Raw genomic sequence first — 25289 nt, forward strand, 5'->3', positions numbered from 1 at the left:
GTTTTTTTCTTTTTTTTTTTCTGGAAAGAGAGAAAAGGTGTCATGGTGAGGCATCTGCAGTCACACAAGAAAGAGGAGAGAGGAGGGGGCTGGGGTGCCGGCGGCTGAATCACCCGCGGGCGGGCCTGCCAGGCGGATGTGGCTCTGGATCCACGGGCTGACAGGGTGATGACACATGTGGCCTCACACTGCAGGGTGATGACTCACAGGAGAGCGACTTGAAGACCCCCAAGGGCCCAGCCACCCGGGGTTGACCCTGACAACAGAGGCCGCAGGGACGGGCAGCCTGGTCTTAGGCTGATGACCGACCAGCCATCCTGGATTCTGGTCCGGGCGCCTCCTTCCTTCTCCTCCCCTTTGGAACAGCAGGGCCGTGATTTTGCTCCCGTGTTCTCCACAGTGAGATTGCAGAGGGCTGTGTTGGTCCTTCCGAGGCAGACAGAGTAGCCCGCCGGCCACCCCCACCTCGGGAGTGGACAGGGCCCTCGCCTGCTCCTCGAGGTCTTTCCCTTGATCCTGGCTCCTGGACGAGTCCAGGAGGGCTGCGACAAGTTCCCTGTGTTCGTGTGGGTTGAGGAGGGGCCGTGCGCTTTTGGATATGGTCGTGGGAGAAGTTGTAGCAGTTGTTGCCTCCCTGAAGCTCCCAACCTCGTCCTCCTTGGTGTTTAGCTACTTTTCTCCATCTTTACTTTCTTTCTCGGCCTCCCAGATTGGACAAGGACTTATGAAGACTTGAGTATAGCTTTGCTGTTTGGAGAGAAGGGAGGGAGTCTGAATTTCTCAGGCCAACCCCTAACCTCCATAAACACCGCTGGTAGGCTCTCAGCGGAAGCCTCCTGGACGTGGGGTGGTCTCACACTGAAGTCCCTTTGTCCTCAGTCCAGTCATCTCATGCCTGCGTCTGTGCAGCTGAGGGGCTGGTCTGTCCGTCTTGGTGGCCCATCCTGGCTCCGGGCGTCTATAGTCCCTGACACTCATCCTGGTCTGTCTTTCTGTCCAAACATGTGATCTAAAGCGGTCTTCTGCTTGACAGCCTTTTCTTCTTGTGAAGACAGAAAGCTGCTTAAAAGAAAAAGAAATTTTAGAAGAATCCACTTAGACTGAATACTGGGGACTCACGGTCTTGGACACAGTTATTGATGTTATTTAAGGTAATGGTAAGTGAAGGTGGGGGGATCGTCAGAGACTTTATTCCCGTATCCGCTCTAGGCTTTCCCTCTCTTACTTTGTTTAGGAAATTATTTAGAGCAGACCATTGGAGAATCTGCTGAAAGCTATAGACACTTAGAAAATTGCATCTTAGAAAAATGCATATCATACAGATACGTATGTAAAAAGTCACCCATGATTCCAGGGAGCTCCTTGATCTTACGACATTTATCTGTGGATTCCCTGCTTAGGAACTGATGAACTCTGGGTTCGTGATTCAGTTTATTGATTTATTTGGGGTTTTCTTGGCTGCTTGGGCTCTCCTCTAGTTACAGCAAGAGGAGGCTACTCTTCATTGTGAGGCGTGGGCTTCTCACTCCAGTGGCTGCTCTTGCTGTGGAGCACCAGCTCTAGGGTGCTCCGGCTTCACTAGTTGCAGCCCATGGCCTTAATTGTCCCACAGCAAGTGGAGTCTTCCCAGACCAGGGATCGAACCTATGTCTCCTGCATGGCAGCTACCAGGAAGCCCTGAGGCATCTAGCTTGTTGACTTAATACGGTGAACTTTACGGAATCAAACATCAAGTACCTGCAATAAGACAAGCACTGTCTCTGTGTCATCAAGTGGCACTTGAACTTTGTTTTTATCTTCAAGCCTGATGGGTGGTGTGGGGTTGGCTCTCAGTGCTCTAGTCTTTCAGTGTGTTAAGTGACTGAGGCGCATCAGATGAATGACCACCCCTCCCTGGACAGCACGCATTGCTAGGTTGAGATGAGGAGACCATGTTGATGGTGGTGGGTGGATGCTGCTAGATGCCCACCAGCTGTAACGTTGTGTGCTGGGTGTCAGAGCATTTAAAAAAGTTTTATTTTCTGTAATTAGTGGGGGAAAAAAGTGATGTTGAGGGGGGACAAGCATGTAAATTTTGATTCCAAAGCAGAATTGTGTGAAACTCATTTTTGTAAAATGAACAGCTGTCTTGAGGGGCTGGGAGGCAGTGGTTTACATGCTGAGTTTGGGGGGGATCGGGTAGCTCACCCCGGCCACTTCTGCATCAGCAGGGAAGCTGGTCGCAACTGCTGCATTCTCCTTCCCTTTCTTTTGAAGGAATAACAGCCGCAGTTGTCATCTAATTTTGACTGGCCACTGTTCGGGCACGGGGGATCTTTATCCATCTTATCTTTAATATATCCCAGGAATGGGGGTATCATCACACTGCTTTTTCACCCCTTTACTAAATCTCCTTCACAAAGGTGCTCTCAGCTGTTAGCTCTTGTTGAGAGCTCTGAGCTAGTCCTTTTCTTGTTCTGTGTACGTGGAGATGGTGGTTGGATGAACACTCTGATTGTGCTGGGTCAGGGACAGTGTATTTGAGTCTCACTGCTTTTTTGTGTCTTTCATCACTCATAGCAGATTTCTCACCTTTCGATAAAAGTCCCAGCCCCATGGTGTCACCTCTTTCACTCTAAAGAAGAAAAAAAAAAAGTTCTGAGGAATTGTTTCGAATCATTTGGCAATTTCCCCCATGCTCTCTTCTTCGAGATTTCTTTGCTATGTCCTTGGGGCTGTGCAGCTGAAGGCGTGGAGGTCAGGGGCTGGGGAGGGACTCTGCCCGGGAGCCCTTCACACAAGCATATGTTTGTGTCTTTGGCATTTTCCATCCCAGGTTCCTAACTGCTGCGAACAAAGATGGGATTATTAATTTTGTAAACCAGCCTCCTGCTGTTCTCGATAATAGCCTGAGGAACATGGCAGCAGAAAATGTATGTGTCATATAAGATGTTAACGTCAGGGGAGAGGGAATGAAAGATACACAGAAACTCTGTCCTTGGCAACACTTTTGTAAATCTCATGCTTCTTGTTGTTTAGTCTCTAGTTGTGTCTTACTCTTTGTGACCCCGTGGACCTCTGTCCACGAGATTTCCCAGGCAAGTATACTGGAGGGGGTCACCATTTCCTTTTCCAGAGGATCTTCCCGGCCTAGGGATTGAACCTGCTTCTCCTAAACTGGCAGGTGGGTTCTTTAGTACTGAGTCACCAGGGAAGCCCAAATCTCACATTATTTCAAAATGAAAATATATTAAATGTCCAAAAAATATATTTGTCCCTAATAAAGGAGCCAGGAGAAAACTGGAGGTATGTTTTTACAGGGGCCCTCGGTTCTTTCTGTCCTTTCTCCCTCTCGTTCTTTTGTACATCGCCACCTCCTTCTCCCTCTTCTTATTTGTTCAGCCTCCAGCGCCTCCCTCGGTCCCATGACTCACTTTCCTTCACACCCTCGACTCCTTGGCCGTCACCTAAGTTGTCTAGTGTTTGCAGAAGATAGATGTCAGATGAGGAAACTCTGAGCAATTGCTTAGGAAGTCCTGGCCTGGCATTGCACAGGCTGGGGGTTTCAGGCCAGCTGCTTAGAAGCCACCAGTGTTGCACAGCTTAAGGAGTCCTGCTGTCTTCTCCTCTCCAGCTGTTTTGAGCCGGCTTTGGAGACAAGAATCGATTTCCTTCTCAGTTCAGCAACCATAAGATAAAGGACAGTCAGATGAGAAGCCTGCCTGTCCCCCCACATGCCCTGGGGTCTCTGGGCATCAGGGTGGGGCCAGGCATCCTTTGCTCGCCTGTTAGTAGCCTCGCGAGATGTTGAATGTCATGATTTTATAGATGATTTTCCAAGATGGAAAGACTGATGTTCCAGTCATAGCAGGTGAGATTTAAAAAAAATTTTCTATGTCTGAGGCTTAAAAAAAAGTTTTGTTATTGAAGGATAGTTGATTTACTGTGCTGTGTGAGTTTCAGGTGTACCACAAAGTGAGTCAGTTATACAGAAATGTATATTTACAGTGAATAGTAGTCATGCCATCTCTGTCTTTTGGTTGTGCACAAGTGTCTGTCTGTCTGTATGCCCCTTCCCTGTGTCCTCACCTGTTCTCACCCCTGGGAAGCATGGCTTTGGTTACTTTGTATTTACCAGCTTGTATTTTCTAGTTTGATCAGAATTGCTAAACCATTTGTTAACATGGACATCGTCCCAGTTTATGTGTTATTACTTCATTTCTGTTACTTAGGGCTAGATTTTTGAGATGAAAGTGTAGCCGCTCAGTTGTGTCCGACTCTTTGGGACCACATGGACCCTAGTCCACCAGGCTCCTCTGTCCGTGGAATTCTCTAGGCAGTAATACTGAAGTGGATTGCCATGCCCTTCTCCAGGGGATCTTCCTGACCCAGGGATTGAACCTGGATCTCCTGCACTGCAGGCAGATAACTCTACCATCTGAGCTACAAGGGATTTTAGGGATAGGTTGGTGCTAAAGTCTCAGATAAATGTGTATGAGGTGGGCACTGTTCCATATGAGATGATTATTTTGAGACCCTGTTAGTAAGCAATCCAGAGTAAAGTAACAGACTGGATGATCACATTGCTAAAATCCAGGAAAAAAATTTAAACTACAAGTAAAAGGCCACACAGGTATGTACCTGTGTGCACTCAAGACAGATGGTTCTATCATTGCTTGTGCCCAATTAAGGTTATCAGGATTTTAACAAATACTTTGATTTTCAGGCAAACATTAGAACTGAAAATCTAGGCCTTTTTATGCACAAAGGGGATGCAGCAGGTTTCAGACAAATTCTAGCACCTGGACCCTCTCTCCTGAGTCCGTACCCGTGTTCATGAGTGAGTGTGGGGTGTCCTGGTTGATGAAACCTCGTGGAGTTGCTGTCATTGGAAGTCAGTGTCAGAAAGCACCGGCCTTCGGGGGGGGCGGGGGTATATGGGGAGGGGGGCTGGCTGCCCCCTCCTGAAGCTGCAGTGGGGCCACCTCAGTTTGCCGTGCATCTGTGTCAGCTCTGATGGAGACAGCAAGATTGTCAGTGATGAAGTGGAAATGCCCAGAGAATGTCTTTAGGATTCATAATTTGCACCAAATTCAGGCAGGAAAGTGGTTCCTTCATTCCCCCAAATCAGCTCACGGGCCCGTCTGCCTGTCCCAATTGGGGCAGCCATGGCTCGGTTCCTCCTGGAGAAGCGCCCAGCATGATGAAAGGGGAAAACCAGATAAATAACAGTGCCTTTAAATACAAGAGATTTAAAAGCAGAGCAACTCTCTTTGTTCAGTTGCAGGTATGACATTAGAAATCCGGACACAACTTTTTAGTTCTTTGGCCTAATTTACAAACATGGTTAAGCAGCGTAGATGTGTTATTTTTGATATTGTTTTTGGTTTCGGCTTCTAAAGACTCTGTTTCATAGAGTTATAATGAAATTCCTGTAGTTGTTAATGTCAGCAAATTTGAAATCTGTTGCAGAAGAGTTCTTAAGTCCCAGAATTCCGAGTACTAGTATCTGATATTTGCATCTTACTAGTAATTAGTTTGATAATTTGCTGTGTGGTTTTGTACTAGGGGCAGGCCATATGTGAATATTTTTACCTCCAAAAATTATTTCAATAGATAAAATTCATGTTTTAAAATCTGCCACTGTATGATAACCTTAACATTAAAATCATACAGTATAAAAAGTTTTGGTTTTTAGGAAAAAATCTTTAGCAGTATATCGTGAAGGTACAAGTAAGTACAGAGAGAAGACCACTTATATCTAAACAGACAACCTCTTCTCTCCCAGGGCTGGTTTGGTGATTTCTTCCTGAATCTTCAGTGCCTTGGTAGCTGAGAGTTCCTACCCTGGGTATATCTGCATAAAGCAGAGGGTCTAGTAATAGTGAGTTATTTTCACCAGTAAAGCCTAGAGAACTTTTCTCCAGTAATTTGTAACTTTGCTGATCTGAACATACCTTTTCATGTTGGATTTTTCCATTGGAGCTCACTCCTTGTAGAGTTTATGTAGACCCAAAATAAAACCCATCCTTATACGGTTAAAAGATACAGTTTATTTGTAAATAAACAATAAATGCTATAAATTTCTTCTCCTTTATTTGCTATTTTTCCTGCTGTCTTTCTTTGGTGTTGGGAGAAACGTTGCAGGAAAAAATGGTGCCTTTTTAACAGCAGTAAAGGTCTGAACAGTGTCTGTCTTGTGGATTCCTACAAAAATATTTCCTGAGATAAAGTTATCATATGGCAACAATAACAATATTTAATAAAAGGACTAGTTGGGACATTGGCAGGGTAACCTGAATTAAAACCAGTGAAGTGCATGGAACTTCCCTCATGGTCCAGTGGTTAAGAATGGTGGTCCCTTCTTCGATTGCAGGGGTCACTGGTTCGATCCCTGGTCAGGGAATGAAGATTCCACATGCCACATGGTGTGGTTAAAAAAAAATTTTTTTTTTTAAAGAGCAGTGAAGGGCAGATTACAAGATGATGGTATTGGTCCTTGCTCTGTGAAGTCCCCCAGCACCCCCACTGCTCTACAGATAAGAGGGGTCTGTAAGAGTGTGGAGGCCCAAGAAGGTAGACCAGGCCAACCAGTTAGAGCTGGCTGAGATGTAGCACTATGATAGGAAGCTGATCTAAGATGCCTAGGGAATGTCATCAGGGAACTGTAAGAGCAACTGAATTATAGCTTCCTGACCATCTTAGAACAGCTCCTAGGCCTTGGTCTGCAGCTGGGGAGCAGGTATTGCTCTGCATTTTGTTTTTCTAGGTGAGGCAACCAGGGACCCATGTGGATTCCAACTAGAAATCCACAGAGAGGGCTTGGCTGGGGGACAGTCCAGGCTGGGTAGCTGGGCAAAGCTGTCCGCAGCAGTGAGACACAGCCTGAACTGTTGAACACCAGTGTGCAGGGTCTCCTTCCAGATTCAACTCTGTCATCCTCAGTCTTCTGTTTATATTAGAGACTCTGCCTGTCCAGGAAACTAGAGGCTAACAAAGATTTGTCAAAGCTTTAGTCTGTCCAGAATTGGATTACAACTGGTGGTGTTATTGACACATTTTCTCTTTAAATACAGTGACAAAGATAGAAAAAAATCTTAGTACATTCTTGGACTATGTAGCACTTAAAGACCTTTGCTGCAAAAAATGCCCAGTAATATAGTATCAGTGGCCAGGAATAAAGTTAGAGACGCAACTCTTGAATAGAAGTGCTGGGTTTGGAAAAATCATCGGTGAACAAAACCAACTAGAATAATAGTGTTCAATGAAAACATTAACCACTAGAGGGAGAGTTACTGTAAATATACAAGTTTAAAGGAATTTATGTGATTATCAGAACAAAAGTAGGCTGTGAAAGAAAATAAAGGGAAGAAAATTAAGAGGAAGCTAAGACCTGAGATAAATACCTCTGGTTGGGAAAGTGGGCGAGGGTGGTGTTGATGGATAAGTCATAGGCAAGTGTGTGTTTTCCCAAAAAATGAGTTGAAAGATAGGGGTTGAGAGACTTCTTGAGTTAGACTAACATATTTAGAAAGAATGTTAAGTGGTAAAATCATAGAAAGAAATGAAATATAGGCTTTAATGCCGCAAGTCACAGGAAAAGCAGACTGAATTCTCCTCCCATCCATCAAAAAGCCACACAAAAGAAAGCGAAAAGTGTTAAAGAGAATCTGAGTCATTTTTCCAAGCCTGGATCTGAGCCAGGTGAGCACACAGGTCTTGTTTCCTTGGTTTTTGACACAGTTGAAAGCATATTATACAAGACAGTTTATATCTTACGGGAATTAGGGTGCTATTTGGAGTCTCTAGAAAATTGTCATGTAGAAGTCATTTTAAAAATATACATTTTAGTTTACTCACTGAAAAATTTAGAATAAGTTTGAGAAGATTTTTTCAAGTTTGAATTCAGATCTAATTTCAGAAGAGGAATCTTCCTCATTTGGACTCATCTCTCTATATCAGGGATTGGCAGACTTTTCCCAGCAAAGGCCAGGTAGTAAGTAAGTTAGGCTCTGGCAGCCACTGACCTCTGCATCTCATTGTGGAAGCATCGATCAACCATAGGCTGATGAAGGAGCAAGGCTGAGTGCTAATAAAATTTTATCCTCAGCAGCAGTGAGCAGGGTGGGTTTGGCCTGAAGGTTTGCTGACCCCTGCATCTGTTTGTTTCAGAGTGAGGTCATGGCAGTCTCTTTGCAGTCAAGCCCCTGACATATGACTTTCATTCCAAGAACATGTTCTTAAATCCAACAGGGTTAGTCTAGGTACTCAACTAACACAGTTGGCTGTATAGTACTGGACTATAATAAATGGCAACCCACGCCAGTAGTCTTTCCTGGAGAATCTCATGGACAGAGGAGCCTGGCAGGCTACAGTTCATAAGGTTGCAGAGTCTGACACAACTGAAGTGAAATAGCACGCACTCTACTATAATAGGCTTATAATACCTTTCACCCAAATCATGAATAAAAAAACAAGCACAAAAAGTAAAGCATTTTTAATCTTACAGCACAGTACCTTGAAAAGTTCAGCAATACAGTACGATGGCTGGTCAGCAGGGGCTGGCATCGAGTGAACAGGCAAGAAGAGTTACTGACTGCTGGAGGGAGAGGAGGTGGCAGATGGTAGAGCTGAAGGATCGTCAGCAATAGGAGACGGAGGGCCAGCTGCAACGTCACTCACAGGGGACGCCCATGGCATAGGCTCTGGTTCCTTGCCGGAAATAGATGCACGTTCGCCTCTTTGAACGTCTCAGCTGGGAGGTTCGTACATAGGAGACTTTACCATCTTTGCACTCAGAAGTGAAGGAAAATTTCTGGCCCCAGTGCATCTTCCTTGATGGACAAGTTTAACATATATCAGAAGTAAGCCTTATCTCTCTGGGTGAGAAATGGGAAAGAGAGAATGCAGTACTTGGCATATAATCTATTGGATAGGATGAACCGTTTTTTTTTTCTTTTTTTTTGGTAAATTACTGGGTTGGCCAAAAAGTCTGTTTAGGCTTTCCAAAATTTTTTGGCCAACCCAATACATAAGCAATATTGAAACACCCAATATTTTATGTGAAAGAAGTGCCTGGTTGTGTCGAAATGCTGCCCTGGCCCTTGAAGTATCCTTGGCTGAGAAAGCGTGCATCTTTTTCGTTCCTGAATTCAGATCAAACTCCAGTTTTAAATAAGGAAACTGAGCAGAAGGCAGGCAGCCGGCCTGTTTCACAAAGGCTCTGGATCGGCAGCTCCCTCCCTAGGGTGGTGACTCTGGCCTGGGAGCCCCATAACCACACGTGGGGCGCTTCCCCACCTCCGGGCGGGGGATTGGACCTGCCTTTCCCGGGGTGTGCCACCCGAGGACAGGCCCTTACCGCTGGGTACACACGTGCCATGCAGACACTCTCTGCCTTCTCAAAGGCTGCTCTTCCCTCTGGTTGGCCACTCCCTCTCTCCCTCCGATCTTTGAAGGTGAAGTTCATCTCCTCCTCTGCCCACTTGTTAAAGCGGCTGCCCAGCCTGCTGGCCCTCCATAGCCTCCTGGTTTGATTTTCTCCCAGCTTCCCTGGTGGCTAAGATGGTAAGGAATCTGCTTACCATGATGGAGGTCCAGGTTCGATCCCTGGGATGGGAAGATCCCTTGGAGAAGGAAACGGCTACCCACTCCAGTGTTCTTGCCTGGAGAATCCCATGGACAGAGGAGCCTGGCGGGCTACAGTCCATGGGGGCACAAAAGAGTCAGACACGACTGATCGACCAACACTTTCAACTTTTGGTTTTCTGCAGGGCCCTCCACCTCTGTCCAGATGCTGTGGGTTCCACTTCTTGTCATCTGTCGAGTCCTTGTCACCTCTCACTGCCCCTCCTCTTGTGTGAAGGTCAAGGTTTTCCTCTCTTGTGTTCAAGCTTCATCTCCAGCACCTAGAGCTGAACGTGGCATGGAGGAGGAGCTCAGTAAAAAGTTAACAAATAAACCATTTGATTTTTCTGGTCCTCCCTTCAGGGAACTCAGAGGAAGTTTCTCCTCCTATCTTTGTAAAAATAACAGAACTTAGAAAGTTAAACTCCCTCTGCCTGTTAGAACTCTATGGAGGCCCGGCCTCTGTGGATCCCTTGCCCTCTGCTAAGTATTTTCACAACCTTAAAATGACCTCATGGAATCCTCTCAGTGACCCTGTGAAAACGACCCCTGATTTACAAGTGCACAAAACTGAATCACGGAGGAGTTAATCAGTGCTGGGGATGGCCGTGCCCATGGTGGTCACCCAGGCCTGTGGGTTTAAGGCTCCAGTCTTGGAAGAAGTAACTATCTCAGAAAGCATAGCCCAGAGTGTATGCTGAGGCCCTTGGTGGGAGCTTTGCACTCAGGTAGGGCTGAGCTCAGGTGACCCTCTCTGACGCCATCATAGCCCCTCATCTTGCTGCCTGTTATAGGATGTGTGCCCAGGAGGTGGCAGGGGTGGCCACATCAGGACCCCTTACACACGCTTTAAGTGGCTCTTCTCGACAGCATAGGCCCCCACCTCTGGCTCCTGCCACATCTCCCCGAGTGACCTGACTCGGCCGTGGGCCACGGCTGGACTGGCCTTCAGTTCCTGGCACCCTCCCCAGCCCCGAACTTCACTTAGCGTAGGTAACTTTGTTTCCCTTGAGGTCATCCTGGCTTCCACCTCGGCCTTCCTCGACATTGCTCTGACCAGAGAAGGCAGCCCTGTTCTGTTCCCGTAGACCCCACGCTGTTGGGTACCGATTACTCTTGACTGATTCACTCCCAGATTGTCTTCTCGGCTGAACTCTGGGCACCCGGCGTTCAGGGACTGTGTCAGTCTTTGCATCACCGTGTCCTCCTAGAAATGGAACGCTTTGCAGCCCGTGTCTGCCTTGAATCACTTTTTTAAAGCATCAGGAAAGGATTCCATTAAGAAATTTCTTTAAAAAATTAAGCCACTTATAGAAAATGAGAAAATATAGATAAGACAGAAATTAAAATAAGTTGAAATGAGGTGTTAACCACTGAATTTATGACCTGAGTGTGTGGTTAGTCACTCAGTCGTGTCCGACTCTGCGACCCCATGGACTGTAGCCCGCCAGGCTCCTCTGTCCATGGGATTCTCCAGGCAAGAGTACTGGAGTGGGTTGCCATTTCCTTCTCCATTATGACCTATATTTTTCCATTAAAAAAAATCCACACACGGATGTTTATATGTGGTGCTCCGTTGCTCAGTCATGTCCGATTCTGTGCCCCATGGACTGCGGCCCACAAGGCTCCTCTGTCTGTGGAATTTTCCAGGCAAGAATACTGGAGTGGGTTGCATTGTAGTAGATACACATAAAAGTTACTTTGAAAAATGCAGACTTACCTTCTTCCCTTTCCAGTAAATCATGTCCTCTTTTGGTCTACAGATGTCAGTCCTTCCCGTCACTGGTAACTGCTGCATAGATTTCATTGTTTTTCTTGCACCATCATTTATTTAGGTTAATTCTTTTACTTTTCAATATAAAACAAGAACACTCATCGGACACGTTTACATTTAATTTTATGTTTTTCCTTTCCATTCTGCCTTTGGAAATAGAACTATCTGGTCTAGAAAATAAAGGTTGTGAGCATTTTCTTATCCTTTTTGTATCATTTTGAGAGAAGTATGAAAAAATTGGATTGTATCACAAGGATCCAAGGATTCTATACAATCCAAGGATTGTATCACTGTAAAATGAATGAGCTGTGCTAAGTCGCTTCAGTCGTGTCTGACTCTTTGGGACCCCATGGACCCTAGCCTGCCAGGCTCCCTCTGTCCATGGGATTCTCCAGGCAGGAATACTGGAGTGGGTTGCCATGCCCTCCTCCAGGGGATCTTCCTGATCCAGGGATCGAACCCACGTCACATCTCCTGCTTTGGCAAGCAGGTTCTTTACCATTCATGCCACCTGGGAAGCCCCATAAAGTGAATGATTGTCCCCAAATATAAAAATAATTATCTCACTGCACTCTGCCACAGTGCTGAATACAACCCTCTTCCTCCCCTTCCTCTCTCCCCCTCTGCTGAGACCCTCCCTAGGCTAGACTGGACTGGACTGCCCTCTCCCCCATCCTGTGGGCCCTGCCAGCTGCCTCTGAGCATGGAGCAGAGTGTAGCCCTGGAATCCTGACCTGGCAGAGGTGGGGTGGCACAGGGTGTCTGTGACTGGACCTGCCCGTGGGGGACCCAGCTCATCTGGGGTCCATCGTCTGACTCTGTCCATCAGCATTGGCTTCTGGGTTCCCTCTGCTGAGAGCATTTGGGATTAATGTCAGAGCTTTCTGTAAGTTAGAGACTTCAGTGGATTAAAGCATGAATTGAAAAGTCCTCTGTACTATTTTTAGATTTTTTTTTCCACCAAGGGGAGCATTTCTGATTTAACTGATTTGCTGGGCTGGGACAGTTGACTCCCTAGATGCACTCTGAGAGGATTTGCTGATGCGACCACCCATGCTGCAGACAGTGAACCGGGACTTCCGTATGAGTGCATTGAGCACGCTCCGCTCAGCCACGCCTTTCCAGACCTGGACTGTCCCTGAGGACCACTGGTGATTTACCCAGGGCTAACAGCTTTTTATTTTTTCCAACATTCTTTCCAGGGACTGTAGAAGAACCTCTGGTTCTTCTGCTTAGTGTTCTGGTAGGATGAGACTCTCCCTGGAGGAGGGCATGGCAACCTACTCCAGTATTCTTGCCTGGAAAATCCCATGGACAGAGGAGCCTGGTGGGCTACAGTCTATAGAGTCATAAAGAGTTGGACACAACTGAAGTGACTTAGCAGGCAGGCAGGATGAGACTCTGTGGGTGTGACCCAGACTAGGATTTAGGTCCACGTCGGTCACCCAGCATAGAGCTGCTCTGTACGGCTGGAGGGAGAGGTGGACGTGGGTGGCAGCTGGGGGGTCTGCCAAATTGATCACATTGTGTGTGACCAGTTACCCAAGCAGCATGAGGTGTCCTCCCGTTTAGGTGCAGGTGTTGACTGTATCTGTTACTGATTTCCCCCTGAAGTTAACGTCCTTTACCTCTGAACCAGGCCTTCAAAAGTGAAGCACTCTGCAAGTGTTGTCATTCACCTTGGAGTACTTCCCTATGAACTATTCCCCAAATTACATAGCACCTTTAGACCGTTTTGCTTTGGCTGGAAGTGTTTTTGGAGTCTAAGTCATAGAAACAGATGCTTTTGATAAATGAGTCTGGGGTACCTGAAGCCTCTAAATGAGGACAGGATTGAAACCTGAGCCCAGAAAGGTGGGGTGGAGCTCAGCTGCTGGCAAGGCACATAGCAGTGAAATTTCATGGAGTAGTCAATCCTAAAGGAGATCAGTCCTGAATATTCGTTAGAAGAACTGATGTGGAAGCTGAAGCTCCAATACTTTGGCCACCTGATGTGAAGAGCCAACTCATTGGAGAAGACCCTGACGCTGGGAAAGACTGAGGGCAGGAGGAGAAGGGGATGACAGAGGATGAGATGGTTGGATGGCATCACCAACTTGATGGACATGAGTTTGTGCAAACTCCGGGAGATAGTGAAGGAAAAGGAAGCCTGGCGTGCTGCAGTCCATGGGGTCATAAAGGGTCATAAAGAGTCAGACATGACTGACTTAGAACAACAAGATGAAACCACGGCCATTGTCTTGAAATAGTTATGGAAGGCAATGGCAACCCACTCCAGTACTCTTGCCTGGAAAATCCCAGGGATGGGGGAGCCTTGTGGTCTACCGTCTATGGGGTCGCATAGAGTCGGACATAACTGAAGCGACTTAGCAGCAGCAGCAGCAATGTGATGTACTTATCCCATCTTAGGTTCTAATACCCACAGGGAAATGGAAAAGCCTTAGATAGTAATGTCTTCAAACAAGAGTAAAGCAGACATCAGAGTGGTTATGCTCCAGGGTTGAGGGGGCGGGGGCAGGAACTGATCTTAACTAATCCAGGTCAGGAGGAGCACTAATGCTTCGGATGAAAAGCATTGAGCTGGATCAAAGTTAAAAAGGGCACCCATCTATGGGGTCGCATAGAGTCAGACACGACTGAAGCGACTTAGCAGCAGCAGCATGGGATTCAAGCTTGTTTGAGAAAGAGGCTTGACTCCTACCTTCCTCCAAAGAGAATCTAGGGGCAGGGCACTTCATTACCTTGAGCAGTTTTATTGCCACGCCCAAGAAATGGGGCTCCTCAAAACAAAACAAAACAAAACAAAAACACATCACAGAGCTAATCCAGGATAGCAAGTGTCCTTATTCACACAGTGAAGACCCAAAACCAAGGATAACTGTTTTAGCTGTCTCCTCTCCCCAACTTTATCAAGGTATAGTTGACAATTAAAAATTATATATATGTAAGGTGTACAACTGGATTTGATATGTGATTATCACAGCCAAATTAACACACCCATCACCTCACATAGCTGCTCTTTTGTTTTTGTTGCAAACACAGAAGAGCGACTTAATTGAGAGTTCCTGACTCATTGGAAAAGACTCTGATGCTGGGAGGGATTGGGGGCAGGAGGAGAAGGGGACAACAGAAGATGAGATGGCTGGATGGCATCACTGACTCGATGGACGTGAGTCTAAGTGAACTCCGGGAGTTGGTGATGGACAGGGAGGCCTGGCGTGCTGCAATTCATCGGGTCGCAAAGAGTCGGACGCGACTGAGCAACTGAACTGAACTGAACTGACAGGTGTTTCTTATCTATGTATGTGTGTGTGTTAGCACTGTGTCGTGTCCGACTCTTTGTGACCCCATGGACTGTAGCCCACCAGGCTCTTCTGTCCATGAGATTCTCCAGGTAAGAATATTGGAGTGGGTTGCCACTCCCCTTTCTAATTCCTGATTTATGTTTGCTGTTTAGTGCTCAGCCGTGTCTTGACACTTTGTGACCTCATTGTCTGTCCATGGAAATCTCTAGGCAAGAATACTGGAGTGGGTTGCCATTTCCTTCCCCAGGGGATCTTCCAGACCCAGGGATTGAGCCCCAGTCTCCCACATTGCAGGCAGACTCTTTACCATTTCTTTCAAGCAGGGATCAGCTTACTGAAACCTTAAAAACCTGAAAAGAAATTTTTTGGGGGTCAATATCACTACTTTTTTATACAACATAGTTTTAGGGGGAACTTTTCATTAAATTTTAAAAGTGAATTCGTAAACAGAAGATCAGTTTCATGCTCTCTTATAAAAGGCAAGGACCCCAATGAACCCAAGGTTCTTAGCATTGATCACCGTTGTTCAGTTGCTCAGTCGTGTCTGACTGTTTTGCAACCCCATGGTCCGTAGCCCTCCAGGCTCCTCTGTCCATGGGATTTCCCAGCCAAGAGTACTGAAGTGGGGTGCCATTTGCTACTCCAGGGGCTCCTCCCAATCAAGTCTCCTGCATTGGCAGGCAGATTCTTTACCACTGAGCCACCAGGGAAGGTCTTATTGATCACTGTGAACTGGAGAATACAAGTGAAGTGAAGTGAAAGTTGCTCAGTCCTGTCCAGCTCTTTGTGACCCCATGGACTCTAGAGTCCAGGCCACTGGAGTGGGTAGCCTTTCCCTTCTCCAGGGGATCTTCCCAACCCAGGGATGTAACCCAGGTCTCCCACATTGCAGGCAGCTTCTTTACCAGCTTAGCCACAAGGGAAGCCCAAGAATACTGGAATGGGTAGCCTATCCCTTCTCCAGTAGATCTTCCCAACCCAGGAATCAAATCAGGGTCTCCTGCATTGCAGGCGGATTCTTTACCAACTGAGTTATCAGGGAAGCCCCAGAGAATACTTGAGTGAGTTTCAAAGTCCAGTGTTGTTTTTGTTCTGAACAAGCACACACTGTCCAGCTGCTGAATCCCCATGCACACCCAGCCCTGATGTGTGAACATCTGTTTCTACTTTCAAGGCAGAATTCCTAGGGGTGGAGGGGAGCAGGGACCAGCCTACCAGAAATCACAGTTGTGTGCAGATGTGGGGGAGCAGAGGCAACCTCCGGAGGGCTGTGGCTGCATCCTGGGCACTCCTGGGGTGTGTTCGGGTTCTCCTGAGGCCGGGAGAGCCCTGACTGCATGGTGGGCAGAGGCCACCGGAGGAGCAATTTTTTTCCCCCATGATCTGCCTGATACTCCCGGAGTAGTCAGCACTGTGCAGACCGCTCCAGAGGATGCGGGTCCTGTGCCATCAAGGTCCTGTCCCCGACCCCACACCCTTCAGCTGTCGTCTCTGTGTGTCACACGGTGAAGACCCAATGCCTGTGAGTTCCGTGAGAACCCCTCACCCTCCTGCATACACCAAGTGCTCAACAAATGTGAGTTCCCTTTCTTCCTTGGCCTGACTGGCAATTGGAGGGGTCACTTGATGGGTGAGGTGTAATGCTTCTTCTCTTTCATCATTAAGGAAATTGAAGAGAGAGATGTTTTGCCCCCTGATGCTTGGAGGACTCAGGGCAGAGCCAGGGCTAGAACTCGGCTCCTCTCCATCTTGTCTGAGCTTCCTACCTCTATCACCACTTGTACGTATGAAAATACCCCACCTGGAGTAGTTGCTCTTTCTAGAAACTGTGCATCAATTCACCCAGAATCCTACCTTTTAACATTTTGATTTTATAACTGTTGCTAAGAACAGAGGAAGTGAAATATAACCCACCGGGAGACTCTTTCAGATACAATCTACAAACACAGTTACAGTGATCCTTCCTCTTTTAGTGGCTCAGCCTCCTTTTGATCCGAGAGAATACCCCCAGCCTGCCCCTTGTTCAGTCGCTGAGTTGTGTCTGACTCTTTATGACCCCAAGGACTGCAGCATGCTAGGCTTCCCTGTCCTTCACCATCTCCCAAAGTTTGCTCAAATTCATGTTCATTGAGTCGGTGATGCTATCCAACCATCTCATACTCTGTCGTCCCCTTCTCTGTCTGCCCTCAGTCTTTCCCAGCATCAGAGTCTTTTCCAATGAGTCGGCTCTTCACATCAGGTGGCCAAAGTATTGAAGCTTTAGCATCAATCCTTCCAATGAAGATTCAGGACTGATTTTCTTTAGGATTGGCTGATTTGATCTCCTTGCTGGACAAGGGACTGTTAAGAGTCTTCTCCATCACCACAGTTTGAAAGCATCGATTCTTTGGCCCTCAGCCTTCTTGATGGTTCAACTCACATCTGTACATGACTTCCCTAGATAATACCTGAGGTGACTTTGTAACATTTCATTGTGGTATCTTCAGAAGTACATTTTCTATGAAACTCTCAGCTAACATTCGCTTTTCCAACTTAGAATTACCAGAAGTATTCTTAAAATGAATTCTGATTTTCTAAGATGGCAAGATACTTTATTTTTAAAATCTCGTTATTTTAACACTGCATTGTTAGGTGTGATTTTCGACATCCCAGCAAGGAAAGCTGCAATCTCACCAGCTGCCATTTCACTTATGGTGCATTTTGTCAGATCTTATTTTATATGGTATATGCGAGCTATTAATGTGGATTCTACAGCCCCCAAAACTGTTATTTTTCAGGGTTGCAGAATCGTATTGTTAGAGCTTGTGGTGCAAATAGCAGTATAGAGATTTCAAATAAGTGAACTTGAGAGTCTCAGTATTATCTTGGGCTGTTTAGCTGCTAGTGGAGCCAGATGCAGAACACCAAGGTCACAGGTTTGATCTGTTTCCTCTTATCTGTGAGCTCGGTCCACACATGCTTTACGTGGCCATCCTTCAGTGCAGACCCTTGGGACAGTGTGATCCTCCCAGGAACTGCAAGCAGAAGGCTCTCTCTACTAATGGGTAGACCAGTAGTTCTCATGCAAGCCACACATCAGCATCACTTGAGGAGCTTTTAAAAAATACTCCTACCTGGGGCCCCAAATATTTGGATTCCTTTGGTCCAGCCATGAGTATTTCTTATGTGCTGTGCTGTGCTAAGTCACTTCAGTCGTGTCCAACTCTGTGCGACCCTATGGACTTTATAGCCTGCTAGGCTCCTCAGTGCATGGAATTCTCCAGGCAAGAATACTGGAGTGGGTTGCCATTTCTTTTTGAAAACTGCCTTTTGGCTGCATTGCTCTGTTTGGCTTTTGCTGTGTCATTAGGCTTCTAGAGCATGACTGAACAGTTAGGAGTTTCTTCAATAACCCTGAGATCTGATTGTTTCAAACATGATATGAGACATTTTGAGAGATCAAGTCGCATTCTAATCAATGCCTTAAGACCCACGTCTGTTTTCTTTTTCCTTTAAAATTGATTTTGAATTGGAGGATAATTTCTTTGCAATATTGTGTTGGCGTCTGCCATACAGCAACATGAATCAGCCCTAAGTATACATATGTCTCCCTCCCACCCCCCACTCCATCCTACCCTTCTAGGTCATCACAGAGTACCGGACTGGGCTGCCTTTGTTATATAGCAACTTCCCTTCAGCTATCTGTTTTATATATGTTAATGTGTGTGTCTCAATGCTCCTCTCTCAGTTCATCCCACCCTCTCCTTCCCCCGCTGTGCCCACAAGTCTGTTCTCTGTATCTGCATCTCTATTCCTGCCCTGCAAACAGGTTTATGAGTACCATTTTGCTTGTCTGTTTTCTTATACTTTGAAAGTTTACCCTGAATGTGAACATCTTCTCACAGGTATTGCCAGCAATATGCTTGTGTTACAGTTAAGGACAGAAACAAGGGGTGCTGTGTATATCCAAGGAGAATCGTTAGTGCTTACACATGCTTGAACTGTTTTAGAAGTAAATTATTTCAGATGTGTCTGTGTCTAGTTGGAGGCTTAGTATCTGCCACTTGGTTCATTTAACTTTTGCACCAAGATGCATATCAAAATATGAGATAAGTGATTACTTGAAAGAGGCCAGCAGTCTGGGCGTCCTCCTCATAGACATCTGGGGGGGCCTTGCTTTCACCCTCGTCTTGAGTTGGGCTCTGTACGTTACTGGGCTCCGTCTTCCTTGTGCCTTTGGCTTTTTCTCTGGTTCTCCCTTGGAACATGCTCCTTCCAGGATCATTTACAATCCACTCTTCACTGACGCCTTCCAGACAACCTGTTTCAACGTGGTGCTTTCATTCATTTCACGGATATCACTTTTCTCGTTTGTTCCACACAAGCTTGTGTTGGTTTCCAGTCTGCCGTAGGCTGGGCTTCGGCATTTCTTACCTTGGCAAGTCTTACCTTCTTGTGCAGGGCGTGGTTCCTGTTTCTCTGGAGACAGATCAGGTTCTCGGTTGGTTCCCACTGGATTTAGTTGAAAGTCTAGCCAAAAGATCAGTGTTATGTGTCAGTGTTGATTGTCTTATTTCCATCATATAAACACACTGTTTTGGGGGGAGGTGGGTGTAGAATAGGGAAGCAGAGAAGAAGAGAGGGCAGGTGTCCTGCTGTTACTTTGAGCCACTTAAGTGGGTCAGATGACAGTTTTTATAACAAATTGGCCACTAAGGTTGACCTGTATGCTTGTGTGAGTTGTTAGCGTTCTGAAATATCTAAGCAAAGAAAATGAATTCAGTGAGAATCTAGAATTCAGTGAGAATTCAGTGCTTCCGACTGGTTCACCTTTTTACCTGAGACAGTGATGGAAATCAGGCATGGAGACATCTAGCTGAAGAAAAGAGAGTTTTAGTTGAGCTGTTAAGAATCGATGGATATTATAAAGTAAAAATAAAAATTAAAAGAATGGATGGATATTGACCATGTGTATTAGGACTAAGCTGCCTTGTTACTCAGTAATAACATCAGTCCCAACAGAGGTGGACTCAACACTGAGCCCTTGGGGGTGATGAGAAAGAAAGGCAGGCTCCTGCCCTTGACTAGTTGCCAGGCTGGCAGGTGGTAAATTGGGCTGGATCTTGTGTGTTGGAGGAATGGAAAGAAAGAGAAGTAAAAAAAGATATTTTGTGTGTAATCTGATGATGCTCCAGCCAGGTGGTGGCATATAGGAAGAGACATATTTGAGACTTTAAACCACTAGCCTCTGGCAGGAATATACAAATGGGTTCTCCCAGAGAAGGCTCTCATGCTGCGCTTAAACCCAAGCAGGAACTTTTATAGAAGGCTGTTCATCCTTGCAGACATTCCAGCTCCTCCTTGTCTTTTAAGCTGTGTTATTCTCTTCCCGTGTCCTAGAGTGAGAAGCCTTTTTTCCCCCATGTCCTCGGTTCGGCACGAGGCTGCTTCCTGCTGAGAACATGCTCAAGGTTCGCTCCTCCCTGAAGGTTCCCATGGACCTCAGCAGGCTTTGCTGTATCGCTTGCTTCCCACCTGTGCCCTCTGGTGGGCTCTGTACCCCATCGGAGTGGGGACCTTATCTTTCCTACATGGCCTGACCCCTACTCCCATTCCTAGCAGAGGCAGCAGCTCACACTTTAACTCCTCACACTGGGACTTGGCTCAAGGCTACATAACTCCAGGGGGGGATTTGTAGGGAGCACTCCAAGCTCCCTGTGATCCAGCCTCCCTGACACTGCTCTCCCTTTCCTGGGTCTCCCAGGGCTGTTTAATGTGGGTGAGCTCCGTTTGGTCAACCATTGAGGGGACAGAGTGGACCGTCTGTCTGCATGGTGCTCTCACAGAGCCTTGACCTTGATTATAGAGCAGCCTCAAGTGTATTGCAGAGGGTTAGCTCTGTGCTTTATTCTCTAGTCTCAACACTAAAGAAGCGTCTGTCACACAGCTTCTGTGAAAGTGGAAAAGTGTCATGGGTAAGTACTGAACAAGTGTAAGTTTGTATCTTCACGACCGGAACCTTGAGTGGTAGCCAGCAGGGTTTGAGATGACCGAAGCTGGATGCCCCCAATCAATGTCCCATGAGACTCCCAAGAGGGCGCTGGGCGAAGAGAGCCCCCGTGGCCTTGGTGGGAGGCTGATAATGATAGAGCACGTTCTGTGCCTCTTGTTCCCTCCCAGAGTGCTGAGCAGATCACCGCGCTGTGTAGGAATTGTAACGACACCCAGACCAACGGCATGGAAGGACCAAGGGAGGGTCAGGACCCTCCTCCGAGGCCTCTGGCTCGCCACCTCTCTGATGCAGATCGCCTCCGGAAGGTCATCCAGGAGCTCATGGACACAGAGAAGTCCTATGTGAAGGTAACGGGAGATGCCGCCGTGATTCCCTGCTCCCCTCCTGTGATGGCCAGCTGCATGTTGGCAGGGGCTCCTGGCTGTATCTGCCCAGGACCCTGCCACTCACCAGGGAGATGCCTGCTCCTGGAAGTGGCAAATTGCTGCTGGGGAGGGCGAGAGGGTGGAGGAGCTGAGCGGGCTTGCAGAATTTAGACTCCCCGCTCATTCTGTTACCAAGGTAGCTTTCACTATGGAAACAGATGTTCTAGTTTGTCATTTGCAATCTGTGGGAAGGGAGCCTGCTCTGGTTTAGGGAAAGGGGGACGGAGATCACTTTAGGTGATGAGGAACCAGGGAGCAGCATGTTCACAAGCGGCTGCTGGCACAGGCCCCAGAGGGCAGGCATCACCGTGCAGGACAGAGCCCCACAGGGGAGGCACCAGGCATCACTTGGGCATCCCCAGCCACCACACAGAGCAGCAGCTGGGCCTTTCACAACCCAGGGAGACCATTTATTTATCTCAGGGGCTCCAGTTAGTAGTTTGGGAAACATTTTACAAAAAATGCGGGTGCCTGGGAAGACAGAGTTCTTTTGCTTGAAGTATTTGCTGGAACGATTTTAAACTCGCTTCCTCGGCCACTTGCTGGCAGCACAGGACCTGGCCTGGCCTCCACCTGCCGGCGCGGCCTTGGGCGGCCCCCTCCGAGCCCCTCATGGGGTCTGAGACAGGGGCATTCTTGTCCCAGGACTCAGTGTCTAACACACTGAGTCCTGAATTAGGCTTTGGCACATGCGCCAGTGTGCACACACATGCTCTCACCTTTCTGCACAGACATATCTGAGCTTCCGCCATTTATTAACATCACTATCATTTTATCTGAACTTTGCCAGAGCCTCACGCAGGGCCTTTGGGAGAACGAATGAGGCAGCCTGGGAGAACTACCCCTGCGCCTTGTGGTCCTGCAGGGGACAAAGGAGAGCGGCAGAGATGGCAGTTTCATGGCCTTTCCCGCCACGTCTCTTCCTGCATCGAATGTGGGGAGATGAAGTGCATGTCCAGGGAGTTGACAGTGGCTGTGCCCAGCAGGGTGGGCACTGTGGCCACTTGACGATGTCTGAGGAGCCCCCACCTGCAGGGCCACAGTTGAGAGCAGACCAAGCCCCTTTTTATTCCTGTTGTTGTCGGTATATTTAACTGCTAGACCACTGGGTCCAGGAGGGTCCCTGCAGCGTGACCCTAGTCTGGGACTGAAATGGATGCTGTGGGCCAAGCAGATAAAAAGGGCGGCTCTCCTTTCTTTCTGCGAGAATCCTGCCTGTCGTTTCCTCAGGGCCCCCATGTCATAGCTCAGGGCGGCGGGCCTCAGTGTGTCACTGCTCATGGGCACGAGTGACCACAGCCCACCACCGCCTCTGATGAAGGAACCAGCACCCGGTACCTACTGTGATTCGTGCATGCCCGCGCACATGTTTTTTAGTTTCTTTTTGTTGCTGACATTGAACACGGACTTGTACTTGTTCTCTAACCTGCACCTCTGTACTTGGCTTGGAGTTCGCAGCGCTCCTGTGTTCCCTGAGAGACGGCCCGAGAACTTCCCACCTCTCTCCGCTCTGAAGCAGCTGCTGTGGGGTTCTTGGAGGCTAGTTAGACCAGGGCCGTTTGATTGTGAAACCCTCAGGGTCACTTGCTCCCAGGACCTGCACCACAAGGTTCTGGAGGCTTCTAACTTTAGCAAGCTCTCCAGAACTGGATTTCTTGATTGTAAGAGGAGTCAGATGTAGTCACCTACTTCTAATACTCTGACTCAAAATTCTTCAGAATCAGTGAACAAGAAAAATAAATCTTTCCCATCACTAAATTATATGCTGGTCTTGGCTTCAAATTATTAAAAACAAAACAAAACTTAGCTAAAGAGTTTTGTAAATACCTCAACTCCCACTATTCTGTGCTGTCAGAGCCCAGGTTTAGTGAAGACTCAAAGATGGCCTAGATGGTAAACATTATGATGTTCATCTCTGGAAAATTTTTCTTGCACTTGAGTTTGGGAGTTTGAAATTCTGATAATGCATGAAGCTGAAGAGCTCCCGAGACCTCGTCCTGTCGTCCTCAGCTCAGCTGTCCACGCTGGAGCCGTCGCCCAGCTCCCTGAGGCAGAGGAGGAAGCCAGGTTGGCCGGCAGACATGGCCATGCCTGACAGAAGTTCCTGCCCAAACCTCACTTATCTGCAGGGAAAGGAGTGTTCCTGCTGCAGCAGCTGAAAGATCCTGGCTTTGCCAGTAAAACATTCAAATACGCAGAGTAGGTGATCGCGCCATAAAGAAAAATGTGGAATGCAAATGCCGATTGTATTGTGCTGTTAACCTCTTTGAATTAGGTGAGCAAGGAACCACCGCCTTCAGGGCCTAGTCTCTCAACCAGACATAAGTGTCATCGTTCCTAACACCAGTCCGAGATGCAGCCAGAGCGATACTTGGGTGTTTGGGAGACTCACGGGTTAAAGACGGTCATCTTTTGTCTTTCAGGATCTGAGCTGCCTCTTCGACTTATATTTGGAGCCACTTCAGAGTGAGACCTTTCTTACCCAAGATGAGGTAAATAACTTCCTTCACTCAGTCCACCGACCCACAGGTTAGTCTCTGCTTGCCCTTTAGTTCAGGGGTCACCCAACCCCTGGGCCGTGGTACCAGTACTGGTCCATGCACGGCCTGTTAGGAACTGGGCCACACAGCAGGAGGTGAGCAGCCGGTGAGCAAGTGAAGTTTCATCTGTATTGACAGCCACTTCCCATCGCTTGCATTACCGCCTGAGCTCTGCCTCCTAAATGCCCTCAGTGGGGCATTCGATTCTCGTAGACATGAGAACCCTACTGTGAACTGTGCGTGCGAGAGATTGAGATCCTTCACTCCTTGTGAGAATCGTCCTGGAACCATCCCCTCCCTTCCACCCCTGGCTGTGCAAAAATTGTCTCCCATGAAATTGATCCCCCAAAAGGTTGGGGACTGTAGTAGACCTCCTCGATTTTATCTAGTGGTCCCAAAGGAACATAGAGACTTAGGGATCTTCAGAGAGACCTAGGCGTGGCCTCCTGCAGAGCTGTTTATGTGCCTTCTGTCCCCTCAAGCACAGTGGCAGGAGTTAAAAACGACCGCGCTCTTTTTGTAGTAGAAGGTGTGACCCAAATTACCTTTTAATATGTGACTTTTTAGTGTTAACTCACAGTTATTAATTCTTTCTTACTGACTTCCATTCCCCCCCAACCCTACACCCTACCCCTCAGTTTGAATTCTGAAAACTTGACATCCCCTTAAAAACTTATTCTAGAATTACAGGCACCAGAGATGTATATAACCCTCTGTGTATGAACTCTGTCCCTCATGAATATGCTGTCTTCTTTAAAGGATTTACTTCTGTCTCCTTCTTGGTGAATGACTGAATGACTGTGATTCATTTGTGCATCTGGGAGTTCAGAGTGGTGTCTAGATCTTTATCGCTAACACCCTCTTTTCAAATCCTGGTCTTCACTCAGATGGAGTCACTTTTTGGAAGTTTGCCAGAGATGCTTGAATTTCAAAAGGTGTTTCTCGAGACCCTGGAGGATGGGATTTCAGCATCGTCTGACTTTAACATACTTGAAACCCCCTCGCAGTTCAGAGTAAGTATTTTAGATGTAGGTTTAAAGCAAATATAGGTGGGTACAGTGCAGAGTTCTCCCCTGGAAGAGAAAGCGGTGTCCCTTGACTGTTGAAAAGATAAGTTTGGTGCTGTCATTCTTCTGGCAGATGGCAAAAAAAAGGCTCCGCTTCTCCCTCGAGTGAATGCTCTGGGAATCAGGTGTCTGGGCAGCCCGGCTTTTATGGAATCTGTCTGCTGTTGACATGTCCGTGCTCCCTATTCAGCTCTGCCCAAGGCTCTGCAGGGCGATTGCTTCTGAGGCAGGAGCACCTCCTGCATCTGATTCTGCATCTCTGTGGTCGTGTGACCTTGGGAGGAAAGCATAGGTTCTATGGAGCCCTGTCTCCAAGTGGGCATTGGTGACTGGCAAGAGGACTCCCCGGTGACTCAGATGGTGAAGAGTCTGCCTGCGATGCAGGAGACCCAGGTTTGATCCCTGGGTCGGGAAAATCCTCTGGAGGAGGAAATGGCAACCCACTCCAGTATCCTTGCCTGGAAAATTCCATGGACAGATGAGCCTGGAGGGCTATAGTCCATGGGGTCACAAAGAGTCTGACATGACTGAAGCCACTTCATTTTTTTTCCATGAGGTCCTTCCAGGGAGGGAAAGGCAG

General features: G+C 47.4%; 1 protein-coding gene across 1 annotated transcript in view; it reads left to right on the forward strand.

The window, feature by feature from the left end:
* Window positions 1-25289, forward strand: part of TIAM2 (TIAM Rac1 associated GEF 2) — a 115395-nt gene that overhangs the window by 78249 nt on the left and 11857 nt on the right. The window contains exons 13-15 of the mRNA XM_068985392.1: window positions 20845-21024; window positions 23526-23594; window positions 24530-24655. Coding sequence (XP_068841493.1) covers window positions 20845-21024; window positions 23526-23594; window positions 24530-24655 — 375 coding nt within the window. The remainder of the gene's footprint in view (window positions 1-20844; window positions 21025-23525; window positions 23595-24529; window positions 24656-25289) is intronic.

This window comes from Capricornis sumatraensis, chromosome 13, assembly GCF_032405125.1.
Source record: "Capricornis sumatraensis isolate serow.1 chromosome 13, serow.2, whole genome shotgun sequence".
In the NCBI taxonomy this organism is placed as follows: domain Eukaryota; kingdom Metazoa; phylum Chordata; class Mammalia; order Artiodactyla; family Bovidae; genus Capricornis; species Capricornis sumatraensis.